We start from the raw sequence: 14988 nt of genomic DNA, 5'->3' as shown, positions 1-14988 counted from the left end.
GAGCACCATAGTACTATGTAAACACACATCTTTATCTTTTACTTGGAAATCTGGTTTATCCATGTAAATATCTGGTTAAACGCCTTCTCAGTATTATGGTATTCCTAAACCACTGAGGGTTTTTCCATGCCTTAGCTTTTCAATCCAGTCCCCACATGTTTAAAAGAAAACTATCCAAAATTGCTTTAACCTCAAATCTTTTAAAACATTTTCAAGCCATCCCCCCATGAGATTCATTCCTAAGATTCAAATATACATGTAACCATATCTTTAAATGACCCAGAGATACAGTGAGTTAGTCCTTGAGGAGACTGCTTTTCTCTTGAAATGTTTCAGACATGTTCTGAGCACATTTCCAAATGTGTAATATGTCCATCCATCAGTCTGCAACCAGACGCATAGGAAATGTAAAAGTGGGCTGTTTATCTTGGTTTGGTCAGGGGAGAGGTGGAGACAGGAACAGACAGACAGGCAACTTGCTGTCTGGTTCCATTCTTATCCAATTAATGTCCACTACAGGTCATTCCAAGCTAACCCACTATAAAATACAATTCTCACAATAATTTTCAACATATGTTCATTTTAATACTTAGTGCAGAATGTTTACAGTAATCAAATTACTTACAACAAATAATAGAATTACCACTTGTATTTGTTTTTATGTCTGCAGTGAATATAAATAAAAAGGTTTCAAGGAAATCAAAATAATGATGATGATTAATGATTAATAATGATTTATAGCTATTAATTTAATTTCCCTAAACATCCTGCACCAAGTATTTAAATGAATACACATGGCAAATTATCCTTCAGGTTTCTTGGATGTTCAGGTCAAATTTCCACCCAATCCAGTGGACTATAAGGAATTGGTGAGTCTTAAGAAAACACAAAGAATAACAAAAATGACTACATTTACCCTAAATAATTGTTTTAATTAGAAATATTTGGAGTAAAGCTATAGGATTTAACAAGGCCTCATGAAATCAATAGACATGTTGACATTATTTTCTATTTTTGAGAAAGTTCTTTACATGAATTCTGATATTGTGTGTATTTTCCTGAACTGCCATACTTACTTCTCACCAGTTGGTGGCGCTTAAGGACCGATTCGTAAACCGCGCATAGTAGAAGAAGAAGACGAAGACGAAGAAGAAGAAAAAGAAGAAGAGACGTTATCCGGACTGTTTGTGGCAGCCATGCTAATTACCTAGCGAGCCTATTTTTTAATTAAAATATAGATTTAGTGAGGAAATTAACGTCAGACAGAAGGGACCCCGATACAGCGGTGGACGTCACTTTAAGGTGGGACTTGCATTATTTTGTTGTTTTCTTTAAGCGACGTTAACTGAATGTAGCAGCTAGCAAGCTCAAGCTAACATGTCAGTGTACTGCTGTGAGTCTCTGCCTCCACCAACGTTAAAGCAGTAACCGTTAGAGAATTACAGAGTTGAAAGTGTGACATCTCACTGTTTCGTCGCCGAGTGTGTTGTGACATTACGCGTGGTTGACGATTTTAGACGTGTTTCCTGCCTTCCCCTTTCTGTCACTTAAGGAAGTACGACGAGAATAAACTAATTTGATTTACCGATTTCGTTTTTCACTCTTTATAAAGACACACGAGTCTCTTATTGTCAGTGTGTGGACGTATGGGAGATTTTTGTATTGTCTCTATGCCGCTAGAGACGCGAGAGGTTTATTTTGGTCTCTCAGGGGACACCTGAATATTTGTTATTGTCTTTATGTGGACACCTGAGAGTCGCTTATTATTGTCTTTATACGCGCTGCACGCACAGGAGTCCGTTGTCGTCTCTCTGTGGGCACCAGAGGGTCCATATTGTCTCCGCTGTGTCCACTGCCAAGGTCGACTTTGTTTACTTCGACCTACATGTTTAAACACTGTGCATGTGGTCAGTTCACTCCAGGATAAGGTTAAAGGTGTACATGTAATTTTGGTAAATACATTTTAATCAGAAGAGAAAGATGTTTTTTTAATGTATTAAACTAAATAAACAAGTTTTCATGACTGAGTATACAAACTGACCTTAAAGGACAACACAGTTTCATACTGTTTTACTTTGTTTATATGTGGCAGACGCTGCCACCTTTCAAACAATGCTCTTTGGACCTTATTTTCTTCTGAGAACAGTTCTGATAATCCAGTCACGGAAAACATAAATATTTCTGAGCCTGTATTGTTCCCTTATTAATGTTGTAAATATTGTGAAATTCTGAGTTTGAATGTCTTCTCCCAAACTACACAGGGCCCCTTTAACTAAGTTATTTTCACCAGTCAATGGACAGAGCCAGAGCATCATAATATATATAATAGTTTAAACAGTTGTCATGTAAGTAAATCTAAATCATTTTAGAAAATATCAATACAGCTGCCCATGTCATTTTTATCTGAATGGTGCTGTGACAGAAATAAAGTAAAAAAAAAAAAAAAAAAAAAGCATAACATGATGCTAAAACTCGTCTGGTTGAAGCAAATCAAGCTATGACTGATAGTGAAGGAAATGGACGAGACAGCACTACAGGCCATGTGGTTTGTGTGGAAGTGTCAGGATACTCACCTGGACAAAACTTTTGCTTAGTTATGATAGCTTGCTGAAGTTCTGAAGTGGCAGTTTAACGTTTCAGATGACCTCATAGGTGACACCATGCTCCTGGAGCCCAAAGCAGCTGAAGATCGACGTGTTTGACCAACAAGCTGCCGTCACTGCTGCCGTCATGGGAACGACGATGAGTGAGCCGTGTATCTACGACAAGCTGTCCGAGAGCATCGACATCCTCCGACAGTCGGGCTACCGCTACGGCATGTCGGAGAGGGAGATCGAGAAGTTCATCAAGCAGGTCCTGGAGACCAACGAGCCCAGGAGAGAGCCTCCACAGTTCCCCATCCTCAGGGCCACCATAAAGGTTAGACTTTAATTCTTGTGCTTTAAACTGTGGGAATTCTGTTTTTATTTTGGTTTATAGACCAGCTCAGCAAGAAAACTGTCACTGCTAAAGCCTCATATAAGATCCAACTGTTGGAGAAATGTAATGTCTATAAAATAACATGCTGTAAAATAAATGGCATTGCTGTTGTAGAGTATTTAGAGAGCAAAGGTTTTATTCTGTGTGTGAGGGAGGACGCAGCTCTCAGTGTTGGTAATGTTCCTCTTGTCTCTACAGTTTGTGGTGGCAGTTGGCTTCCTGCTGTTGGCGGTGCTGGCCTTCACGTACCCTCAGAGCGCCCCTCAGCTGGGTCTGGTCAACCTGGGCTGTTACAACTGGTCGTCCCCTCTCAGCCACGTCCGCCTGCTGTCACTGCCCATCGCCAAGAAGTACAACCTACAAGGTCTGAAGAATGATCACCATCTGTGTTTCAGTTTCAGATTTCTCTGACAAACACATGCCAACATAGATTTTCACTAATGACGAAAGCAGCGGGCATCTAAAGGATGAAAACATTACTGAAGTGTAACACACATTGTCAAAGTCTCTTTTCTGTCTCTTCACCTGAAACATCAACTGCTAAAGATTCTCAGTAAAGTATTTCACTGAAGAAAAACAATCTAAAATACAGGCATGACCTGTAGGTTGGGGGATGGTATGATCTGTGTGTCTGGATGCTTTTATGTTCTTCATCATGAGGAAACCATCGGTGTGCAGATTGAAATAGAAAAAAATGGGTGGTGGTGTCAATATATGTGTCATGCTCACATCATACTCGTGTGTGTTCCCCTTTAGAGTTCAACGTTTGCCTGAATATAAGACAAGCTGTTTTTAAAAGAAAAAAAAAATGTGTGCTGCACAGGTTTCCATGAATGGTGGAGTGCCGGCTCTCTCAGGCAGAACCTGGTCAACTGTTCGGGATGTGCAGAAATCTCTTCGGTGCTGGAAGTCCCAGAGAGCCTCAGAGGGACAGTGACTCTGCGACGGGGCCCACAGCTTGTCCTGCTGAAGGTCAGAGGTCAACACAGACAGGGTCGGCCTCCCATTAAGTCATTCCCTGTGTGTTCATACTGGATTCTGTGTGTTCATGCTGGTCTGTGCAGGGTGGAGAGTCCCTCAGTGTGCAGCGGCAGCAGCTCGAGGAGCTTTACTTGGCACATTCAGGCTCCATGTCCATCCTGCTGGAGGAGGACGACGGTCTGCAGAACCACAACCTCGGACTCCCACAAGGACCTGCCAACTTCACTCTGCTCTGGTACACATTCCTGTTGAAAGTACATCCTTCAAACCTTGGTACATGGACTGTGTGGGCCTGATTGTGACTGGTGATTGGGTGTTATGTTGCAGGAGGTTCAGCTCAGGGACCAGGGAGAAGGTGTTGAGGTGGCTCTTCCCGAAGGCTGAGCTCTGCCCCCTGCTGGACAGTGCTGGGACCATTGTGCAGCGCTGCCTCGTCACCCACAGCACAAACTCCCAGAGCAAGGTGAGTTCACTTGTCCAGACGTCCTCACACTGACAAGTCAGAGGACCAAATGGGAAACGGTGTTGCTGTTTGTGCAGGTTGGTTGAAAGCTGATTAGGTGCAGTCATGTGCAGTTATTAGCTGACGTGTTTTCAGAAGCTGTTCACAACAATTAACAATCGTTGTCGTCTGTGTTTCAGGGCGTCGGGGTGTTCGGTTGGCTGGTGGTGGGCGAGGGTCTGCCAACAGTTCGAGTTCTGCCCGTCCAACGCTGTCAGAAACACTGCAGCTCCTTCAACCTGTGGCTGACACCTGGAGACATGGGTAACACACTTACACACCTGTTTTTACACTTTTCATTTGACACTACAACTCAGCTGATGGTTGTTCCCTTTGACTCGTGCAGTGTACGCTGATCCTCGGTACTGGCAGATGGAGCTGTTCCCGGGCCGAGGCCAGAACATCATCTGTGACGGATCGGCCTTCTAACCTTCTGCGAAGGAGGATGCAGTTCAGGACTGTGACATGCAGAGCGGCTGTGAATGTTTGACTTCCTCTTGAGGCGTTTTCAGAGCTCGTTGGCCTTTCTGTGGTCCCGTCCACTGATGCCTTAAACCCTCGGATCTTTGTTCTGACGCCGCGCTGGTCTGATACTCGCCCCAGTGTCCTTAGAGAACTGGAAACCACTGCACACATGACTTCAGGGGTCGAGGTTAGAGGAACTGAGAAATGACTTTTCGACTCGTTGTAAAACAGCATCATCGGTCTTTAACTCTCTGCAGCTGTCAGATGTGCTGGATGTGCTCGTGCCATAGCTTCAAGCAGATCTCTAGCTATTAAAAAATAATCTCGCTGGAATTCGTTGGGTGTGTTTCTCTTTCAGAAGGTAGTGAAACACTGTTGATTATCCTGGTGCCAGATCACTGATCCATTGTGAATGATGCCTGTATTCCTCTGTTAGCAGTCAGTTGGAGCTTCGTAGATGGGATAAAGAATCGGGTCATTACTATGGATGAAATGTTTGTAGGTGTGCAGGTTGATGTAAGTTAACATATAGAAATCAGTCTTAAATCGCCACAATTCTTCAGTCAGCTTTAAGTAAACTGCTCCAACAATCTGCAGCTTCTGTGTCTGATGGAGACGATGTTGACTGGACGGATCGGCCACTGCGGATTCTTTGGAACAAAAAAACCCCAAGTAGAATAAAGCTAACATGAACACGATGTCAGACTGAGCAAAGTGGACATTCAGGCTGATTATCAGGACATCTGCAGCTCTTGATGTTATGAATTGTGGTTCATTCCCATCTTGCATTCATTCAACTTGTAACTGATTCTTTCTGCACTGCATTCTGGGAGCTTTTTAGGGATTGTAATAATTTTGGTGTCGTTCTTGCTGTGGACGTTCACTACCTCCTGAAGGTGTGAGACACGTCTGCAGCTTCACCTTCTGCTCCTCATCTGCTTCTTTCTTGATGTTAAAGGGCCAGTTCACCCTATTAACACAAATCACAATTTCCTTCTTAGTTGTCTGAGGTTGTATCTATAAACAGAATTAATCACCAATAATATTTTGCTAATCACCTAGTCACTTAGATATAATTTAGAGACGTCACTTTGAGCTCTTGGAAGTTATGCTGAGAATTTTTCACAATTTCTTTTGGCATTTTGGGAAAGACTAAATAATTTATCATAAATAATTGGCAGACAAGTTATATGGCAAAAAATGTGTTAGTTGCAGAACCAACTGTTAACAGTTCTCATCAGGACTTAATCACAGTTTTTCTGACGTACATCAGGATTTAAACTTTCATTATTTTCTATAAATTATCTCCAGGACTCGAGGACTCTACTAACCCAACTCTAGGAAACCATCCTCCAGTTGACAATGTATTTTTGGCGTTAACATGACTTGAGTAAAATTTGAAGGTCCGGAGAATAAACCTTGAGTAAACTTTTTGTAGCTTGTTCCAAAAAAAAAGATCTAAATTGTGTTGAAATTGAAACTGTCACGACTTAAAAACTGCAATCTTGGAAATTGTGATTTGATTATGAAGATGTTTTTCCAACCGGTGAATTTAAAATAGTTTGTAAACACGAGCAAATCTCAAAACCTCGACAAGTAAAGCCAAAAGTATCCGACTGGAGAGATCATACTTGGGAAGGAAAAGAGAAAATGTATTTTTGTAATGCGGTGAACTGGCCCTTTAACACTCTCTTACTTCTCTGACACATCCTTCATGTTGTTCATCAGGATCAGATTTACTTTTTAATTGTGATTTTACCCATTTAAACAGACAAAGCTGCTTCTCTAACTTCAGTGTTATTTATTATGATTGTATGTATATATACGTTCAAGCCATTCATTTTAATAACAATGTGTTGTAATGTTATTATGTTTTGATCAGTACACAGGTGAACATCACAGTGGAGGAGATACGTCGTGTGTAATCAGGGTTTCAATGGGTCGTTTAAATGTTAAATCAGTTTGCCAAAGTAGATGCCGGTCGAATCGCAGTGTTTAACATCGTCAGCAGCTGGGAGCGATGACCAGAACGAGGGAGTGAATCTTTTAAAAACGTTCGCTTCGCATAGAGATGTCAGTTTTATGAGACAATTAAAGCTTGTCATGTTGAATGCTTCCATCTTTGTGGGATCTGTTTTTCATTTTTCAGTGCTATGAAGCAGAGTGGTGACACAAGACAATCTGATACATCATCCTGCTGCAGGGCCTTAGAAAGTAAATACATCTTTGTAATTATCAGGCCTTAATTAATTTGACCTCCAGTATTTTTTGAAGTCATGATTACCTCTCAAGATAAAGTTGATCTGACATCAGGGGAGGATGAACGCTTTGGTAATTTCACATTCATGTCACATACAGATCAGAATGTGTGTTAATTAAAGTTGTTTCAGGTCAGAACCATCAGCAGCGGATCAGAGAACAGTGGATGACAAACTTGAAGAATCTCCACTGGTTGCAGTGGTAAGTAAATCTGAACTGGGATCAGACTTTTATTGAAGCCTAAATATGCAAAGAAGTTAGATGAATTTTTTTTTTTCTTAATCAAAGCTGATGTTTATGTCATTTGAGGCCAGAATAACAAACCGAAAAACTTCTAAGATTAAAATTCATTTTAAAGTTACTCACCCGGTAACAGTATCAGTGTATTACAGTCATGATGTGTCCACCTGATGTAAGTGTTTGTCCAATATTTACCTTTTACTCTCCTTTACCTCAAACTCCGGGTAAAATCTTAAGCCACTAAATGTTCCACCCTCGAGTCTAGATAAGTGCACTGAATAATTTAAATATCGTGAATATGAATTTAAAACAAACAAGAAATAAATCTTTATTAGTCCAAACATGAGTAATGTAAACAATGTACAGAAACAACTTTGGGTTAGAAGTTAAGCAGGTTTGGATCCGATTAAAAATGTTTGTTTGGAGATGTGTTCTCAGTTAATGGACAGCAGGTACTGAAGGAGTCTGACGTCACAATAATAGTGACACTACAAACATTCCTTCACTGACAGGAAACTCAGCTGATCCAACAAACACGTTTCCTCTCAAAGTTTAATAATCTTAATCATTATTTGTTTTAACCATATGATCCCGGTTGGCTTCACAGTCTTGTGGAGGAATTTAAAACTGAAACTTAATCACAGTGGCGCATTTTTAAAATGTGATATCAAGTATAAATGATATAAAGTGCAGCGCTGAACTTTACAAAGTCATTGAGATGGACTGATGCAGTTTGAGGATAAAAGTGCAAAGCTTCATATTTGAATTTAAAAATATCTTCCCCCTTGAATTATCTTATTTTTTTTTGGTTTTATGTGTACAAGTCTTGATATTTCTGTCTCCATCCCGATACACTGCAGAGAGGAGAGAATATGTTTGTGCGCACCGACCCTTTAAAAAGCCGCCACCACACCAGCTGCGAGACAGCCGCGATAAAAAGCGATTAGAAAACGTGAAAAAATTGTTGTAAAAGCAGCTCTAGTGGGACCTTCTGCATCTGGTCACGTTCCTCCCGCCAGCAGTGGAGACGACTCGGAGGCTTCACGTCTGTGGTTTTGTGACGCTGCGACGCCTGCGTGAGCCCAGTCGTACAGGTGGCTGCTCTGCAGTACGGCTTCTGCTCGCAGGTTGATTTTCTACAAGAAAAGAAGGAACAGAAAGTTTCACATTGTGAGTTTAATCTCACTGCTTTTATAGACGTTCCTAAATGTATTTAACTGCAAGAATACAATTTCACAAAAGCATTTGCGACGCTCAGAAAATGCATTCATCGTCTTTTAGCTGCTGATTTTCCAACGATTTTTTTTTGGGCCTGTATGTGAAATACTGTAATCACAAAACCCAAAATCACCTCACAGCCCTGCACCCACCTGCTGTGGATACTACATAATTATATCTAATTAATTATCTTCTTTTATGTCATACAGTTGTTGTATTATTAGTGCTTTGTTGTGTGATTTGTATGATGTAAATGCTTCAAAAAAAGGCACCTTTAAATAAATATGTATAATAAATTAAGCTCTACTGTGCAGACATGGATGTGGTATTGATCCAACTGTCTGCAAGGCTATCTTTTAAATCATTAACTTACACCTACAGTGTGTCTGGACACAACAAATACAGATAAAACTCCTGATCTGACATCTTCGCTCCAGTGCTGATGATTCCCGTGTGTCAGATATTTTGTCATGTCTTTACGGTGACTTTAACAAACAAACCAACATGGACGAAACCTTCAACAGCGGCCGTGCGGGTGAAAAGATGAGGTGGAGTACCTGGAAATCTCTGATGTAGGTGAGGAAGAAGCTGATGAAGGAGATGGCCAGAGACCACTCAGACACAGTGCTGATCATGTGAGCCGTGTAGCCCTGAACAAGACAAAGAGACGAGCCTTAATCCTGATGTGATGATGCAAAGAACATAAACAACACAGACGGACAGACAGAGGGATACTGACCGTCTCTCCAGGAATCCAGTGCAGCTTCTGAGGAACGTCCACTCCCCGCAGGCTGCTGTACATGATGACTGAAGATATGAACACTGACAGGATGCTGTTAAGGTTCACAGCTCTTTGCACGCCATTAGTACAACACGCAGCATTCAGCCAAACACTGCGAGGAGAGTGTGTTACAATACAAAGCTGATATCACACATGGATGTCTGCTATTGATCATTATTTCTCCATATACTCTGTGTGCACATTGTTGGGGAGTACACTACAATTTGATTGGTATTTTCAAAATAATGTCACATGATTTGAGGGTGTCGAGCAGTGGGAGCAGCAGCTGGTCTGTCCTAAAGGAGGCTCCCTGTATCCTGAACTTCAATCACCCTCTGAGGCTTGTTAATTGTGGTGTTGAGCTGAGCTGTCATGTGCAATGCCCTTAATTCAGTTCCAATGACTGGTTCTTCAGAGTCGGTGGAGAACAGTGGAAACAAAGGTAGAACCCGTGACAACGACTGCATGTTAAGTACCTGGTCAATAACTTCCTGTATAGGAGTTAATATGCCTCTCCATCAATCTGTCCGACTCCGACTGCAAGGAGAGTCCTTCCATAAATTAAACGATATTGATGTTTAAATGGGAAAGAAAATCAATTGTAGCACAGCTCAATCTATTATTGTCTGTCCCACAGCTGAACTGCACCGACAACAACTATCACTATGTCACGTACAAACTAAACATTCTGGTTTGTAAAATAAACATGGTGGAACTTACAATTGAAGCCAGAGGATCTTAAAAGTTCAGACAACAGGAGGCTCCAGTTCCTGTTCCTGACTCTCGTGATGCTTTCACATGAAAGCTGGATGTCGGAATTTACCAGGTGAAATTTCCAACTTCCACTTCAAAGCGTTCCAGCCGCAGGAAGGCCAACGTAAACAAAAACATGACAAACTGTTGTTCCTTTAGCGAATGTTCACATGATTAAAGCTAGCAGCCTTTTGTACATATAAACGAAACTGAGGAGGAAAACGACTCGTGCTGCCATCATCATCTGATGTCAGACAACAGCTCCTTATGAGGTTGAATATGGATTTGCCCCGTAAGGAACTCTGAGTCTGAGCGGCATTTCATAGAACTTTTTCTAGTTGGAGGTTGGAATTTTTCATGTTCCCAAAAGTCATACTCAAGTAAAAGTAAGGATGCCGTGTTGAAGTATTAGTTTGGTAAATGTTAAAGTCACTCACATGAATAATACCTGAGTAAAAGTTCAAAGGATAAGATATTAAATGTGCTGGAGAATCAAAAGTAACCGTATGGCAATACATGAACTTGAGTATCAGAGGTAAAGTAAATTATATTTATCCATATGTACGTACAAACTATTTATTACAGGCTGACCAAATATCAAAAACAGTTGGTTTTTTTGTAATCCGATTGCCAATAAGATAAATTAATTTAAAAACACACTACTTTGGCTTTTATGCAGCATGTAATCTGTAAAGTAGCTAGTAACTAAGGTTATCAGATAAAAAAAGCGGAGTAAAATGAGAATATCTGCCTCAAACTTGTAGGAGTCGAAACAGAAAGTAGCAGAAAATGTAAAGTGAAGTGAAGAACCTAAAAAGTAAAGTACAAGACTTGAGTAAATGCACTTAGTTACATTCCCTCACTGACTGCAGCATGTGTCCCGCTGTCACCACGGTGAAGGATACTGCTGATGATGCTGCACAGCGTCCACACTCCGATGCCGAGGCGGGCCAGGTAGATGCCCTTGCTGTGGATGTGAGGCTGCATCTTGAGCGAGAGCAGCGTCTGAGCCAGGATGTAGAGCGCCCCGACGCCGAAGGTCAGCACCGCCCCCACCAGGTGCATGGAGAACAGCGTGGTCTTCTGCTCCGACACAAACACACACAGATTCACTGCTGACACGTTCACACACACACACACACACACACAGCACAGCCGTGAACTGATCCGGGACCAGCAGCACTCACCTGGAAGTTGGCGACCACGCACATCCCGAAGGAGCTGATGAGGCCGAGCAGCAGCCCGAAGCGGTTCAGTCTGTTGAGTTTGATCTCGGCCTCACCTGTCAGAGCCTCCACCTGCTTGTAACGCACGTACACCGTGGCCATACCTGCAGACACACGAACACACCGATACATCAGTGAAATAATCGAAGTCCAACAACCATATAAAAGATGGTGTTGTGCAGTGATGTGCACAAGGGGGGGGCAGTTGCCCCCCCTTGTGGCCCAATTGTTTGAAAACGCGCGCTAAAGTGCCCTCCTGAGAGCCAAAACGCACGCTAAAGTGCCCTCCTGAGAGCCAAAACACGCGCTAAAGTGCCCTCCTGAGAGCCAAAACGCGCGCTAAAGTGCCCTCCTGAGAGCCAAAAAAGCATGCCAAAGTGCCCTCTTGGTTGGCAAAACACACTAAACTGCCCCCTTGGCTGGTTAAAACATGATAAACTGCCCTCTTGGGAGCCAAAGCCCGCGCTAAAGTGCCTTCTTGGGAGCCAAAACACGCGCTAAAGTGTCCTCTTGGGAGCCAAAACGCGTGCTTAAGTGCCCTTCTTTACGCCCCTGCCCTGCAAAAAGTCTGCGCACGCCACTGGTGTTTGTGTGTGTGTGTGTGTGTGTGTGTGTGTGTGTGTGTGTGTGTTACCTAAGAAGGCCGACACATCCAGCATGATGCCAAACACACACCGCTCCGGTGCCATCGTTCCCGTGTCGCTGCAACACACAACAACTTTCATTAAAGAGAAGTTTATTTAGTTTGATAAATACAAGAGAAGGTTTTGGTAAAATATAAGCTCTGGAAAAATCACTGTTCAAATACATACAAAAGTCAGCCTAAAAATAAGAGGAATGCTTTTAATAACTTAAAATCATGGAACAAATGTGTGAGTCCAGACCTGATGTAAGGCACCAGAGGATCCACGTGTTTCAGCACCACCGCTGTGATGTACGCAAAGACGAAGGACGCCGCCGTCCAGACGACCAGCGCTGCGGGCAGGAAGCACAGACCCTGCTGGAACCACCACATGGTCGCCTCCGTGTGCGTGTGTGTGTGTGTGTTGATGGTTCACTCTGTCCTGTACACAACACACAAACAAACACTGATATACAAGTCGACAGCGGTGATCATCATCTGTACTACTGCACAATTTCTACATTTACAATCAAAGATATTTATTAAATTCATGTCTTGACTTCTCAAACTATTACCACTGTAGTGCTGGAACGATTAATTGGCTAAAAATCATAATTGGTGAATAAAGTCACGTATCAATTAGAAACGAATCACATTCATCCTTTTTTTCACCGTTTCATTTTATTTTGTTAACAGAATAAATATCAGCTCTTAGGAACTTGGAAAAAACAACAACATCTTTCTATGTTGTACTGTGTGTTTCACTATTTACTGATATCTAATTTGATAAATATGATATGAAGGAACAAACATTATCATGATTACCTGTGTTGAGCATTTAAATATGCTGAACTTTCTGTTTAAAGACTGTGTGGGACTGTGTGCAGTATGTGATTTAGGAATTTAGGAACTGAATAAACAAACTAAACTTTAAGGACAACACAATTTCATAGTGTTTAACTTTGTTTATATGTGGCGGACCCTGCCACCTTTCTGTCGTCAAACCGTATTCTGGGACTTTATTTTCCTCTGAGAACAGCTCGTTTGTTCACTTATGGAAATAACAAATATATCCGAGTTTGTGTTATTAGCTCATTAATGTTGTAAAATATTAGAATTTGACTTTAATTTCTTCTCATGGCTCCACAGTGAACCTGCTCTCACTACTTAGTTCCCGTGATCTTTCGAGGAAGTGAAACTGAGAGTCAGACTGAAGTATGTAAAGTTGGCAGACTCGCACTTAGTGTCGGAATCAGGGTCGAACAGACCAAACTCCATTCAAAAATCTGTCATTTTATACTTTTTCAAAAAGTAAAGTTTAGACATGTTGCGCATTAACATTAACTACTCGAAAAACTATCAGACACCAAACACTTCATGAAACGGCCAACAGTGAATTTATCAACAACACGTTTAAAAAAAGTATTTAAATCGAAATCTTTTGGCTAACTGTTAGCTAGCTACCGTTAGCTGTACCAGACTGTCTTTACTAGCCAATGTTTAACTTTACATTTCAGCGTTTGTAGTTTTTCTTTTGGACCACACAGCTGCTTGATTGAGGAAACACCGTCCCGTCATGTGAACAACTCTCCCTGACAGTTTTCGGTTTTAACTGATCATAACGACACTCACGTTATCCGCGTCCTCCAACGACCATAATCTTCTGAGGCAGCGACGCTCCTTAAATCACTTGTTTCCAAACCCGAGTCTGGTGTTCAGACGCCCGTTAAATGTAACTAATCCTCGGGGTGCAGCAGGAGTTGTGAGCCAGACTTCCATTCACAAAATTAACTTTTTCAGTTGTCACAGCGTCATTGTAGTGGTTTGGGCAAAGGTGAAGCGCGCATGCGCAAATCAACAACAAGACAAACGTCGGTATTTCTGTGTCCTGAGTTCTGTCTTGCAGGTGAGTCTGGAGGAACAGCGCCACGTGTGGCAGGTGAGAGGCAGCACGTGATTGACAAAGCGTAATTTAAAGGTCCAGTGTGTAGGATTGAGAGACAGAGAGGAAATGTAATATTCAGAATGTATACAACTTTATGTTCAGGATGTACAGTAAGAAGAAAGAAAAGAAAAAAGAAACACGATGATGTTGATGAAGTCGTCCAGGTGATGGTAATTCTACGTGCTGTATCTTTTGACAACTGGACGTGTTTCAGCTGCTTGAAGACGTTTCAGCTCTCATCCATGAAATGACTTCCAAATGCTGTTACAAGTCTGGTTGCCTACGATACGGCACTTAGAAATAACATTGCGATGAATCATGGTGTACTGGTAGAGAACACAGATGAGGAATATTCTCACTCTGTGTATATAAAAGGCTCAATAAACACAATTCTTAGTTCAAGGTGATTATACACCGATTAAAACTAAACAAAGTAGCTTTCATGAGATCAATACCCCCATGAAGGCCCAGCAGCCCCCTTTAATTCAACCAAGCCCATCAAATATCAGGTTCACATGCCCTGTATCACTCTGAATTTTAAATATGTGCCTTTAAAAAATGTCATTAAGACCCATGCATTATTTCCTGAGAAATTGATGAACTTGTCCTAAAAAAAACACTTTATTTTAATGTTTAAAAAAAGGGTGAATCGTTCCTGGATTCATCTTTTTATCCAGATCAACACCAAAAGCTAACAGGATCAATATTGGGCTGAGATCGATCCTCCATCCGACTTTTGTGGAAACCTGCTCCGTAATTTTGTGTTTTGCTGAAAAAAAAACCCCAAAAAAACCAACAACAATAAACAAACAGACACAGGTGAAATCATGACCTCCTTGGTGGAATGAATGATCGTTATATTCTATTTCTGCCAACAGATCTCCTTAAATCCTTCACACTGATTATAAACGTACCATCCGTTGTTTTTCAGCTGCATCATCAGTGGTTTTCCACAGACGGGGGAAGGAACGAGGACACGAATGGTAAAAAAAAAAAAAAACACAGAAGAAGAAAAAG

General features: G+C 41.6%; 2 protein-coding genes across 4 annotated transcripts; one reads left to right on the top strand and one right to left on the bottom strand.

Annotated features, from left to right (window-relative positions):
* The first annotated feature begins 1121 nt into the window (after positions 1 to 1121).
* Positions 1122 to 7044, top strand: c6h6orf89 (chromosome 6 C6orf89 homolog). 3 transcript variants are annotated; one of them, XM_030420716.1, is made up of 8 exons: positions 1122 to 1302; positions 2641 to 2919; positions 3178 to 3343; positions 3803 to 3951; positions 4044 to 4195; positions 4288 to 4423; positions 4603 to 4726; positions 4809 to 7044. In XM_030420716.1, the coding sequence occupies exons 2-8, from the start codon at positions 2731 to 2733 to the stop codon at positions 4889 to 4891; spliced, it is 999 nt and encodes a 332-aa protein (XP_030276576.1). In that variant the 5' UTR covers positions 1122 to 1302; positions 2641 to 2730; the 3' UTR covers positions 4892 to 7044. The 3 variants fall into 3 exon arrangements, with proteins under 3 accessions (XP_030276576.1, XP_030276578.1, XP_030276577.1); XM_030420717.1 differs by having other exon boundaries at positions 1135 to 1302; positions 2653 to 2919; XM_030420718.1 differs by lacking the exon at positions 4809 to 7044 and having other exon boundaries at positions 4288 to 4500.
* A 681-nt stretch (positions 7045 to 7725) lies between these two features.
* LOC115583641 (DNA damage-regulated autophagy modulator protein 2) lies at positions 7726 to 13882 on the bottom strand. The gene is made up of 8 exons (XM_030420719.1): positions 13659 to 13882; positions 12289 to 12468; positions 12039 to 12106; positions 11366 to 11508; positions 11084 to 11261; positions 9384 to 9466; positions 9202 to 9294; positions 7726 to 8562 (listed from the first exon to the last, which is right to left on the bottom strand). The coding sequence occupies exons 2-8, from the start codon at positions 12417 to 12419 to the stop codon at positions 8428 to 8430; spliced, it is 831 nt and encodes a 276-aa protein (XP_030276579.1). The 5' UTR covers positions 12420 to 12468; positions 13659 to 13882; the 3' UTR covers positions 7726 to 8427.
* Positions 13883 to 14988: the final 1106 nt, after the last annotated feature.

Source organism: Sparus aurata, chromosome 6 (genome assembly GCF_900880675.1).
Source record: "Sparus aurata chromosome 6, fSpaAur1.1, whole genome shotgun sequence".
NCBI lineage: Eukaryota > Metazoa > Chordata > Actinopteri > Spariformes > Sparidae > Sparus > Sparus aurata.
The sequence above is the reverse complement of the archived record's forward strand: the minus strand, read 5'-3'. Positions and strand labels throughout refer to the sequence as shown.

Coding starts and splice junctions, on each gene's coding strand:
- LOC115583641 (XM_030420719.1), bottom strand. CDS start 12,419: ATGTGGTGGTTCCAGCAGGGTCTGTGCTTCCTGCCCGCAGCGCTGGTC. Junction 9,467..11,083: donor GCTGTGCAGCATCATCAGCA/GTATCCTTCACC, acceptor GCATCCTGTCAG/TGTTCATATCTTCAGTCATC. Junction 9,295..9,383: donor ACTGGATTCCTGGAGAGACG/GTCAGTATCCCT, acceptor TGTCTTGTTCAG/GGCTACACGGCTCACATGAT.
- c6h6orf89 (XM_030420716.1), top strand. CDS start 2,731: ATGGGAACGACGATGAGTGAGCCGTGTATCTACGACAAGCTGTCCGAG. Junction 2,920..3,177: donor TCCTCAGGGCCACCATAAAG/GTTAGACTTTAA, acceptor TTGTCTCTACAG/TTTGTGGTGGCAGTTGGCTT. Junction 4,424..4,602: donor GCACAAACTCCCAGAGCAAG/GTGAGTTCACTT, acceptor TCTGTGTTTCAG/GGCGTCGGGGTGTTCGGTTG.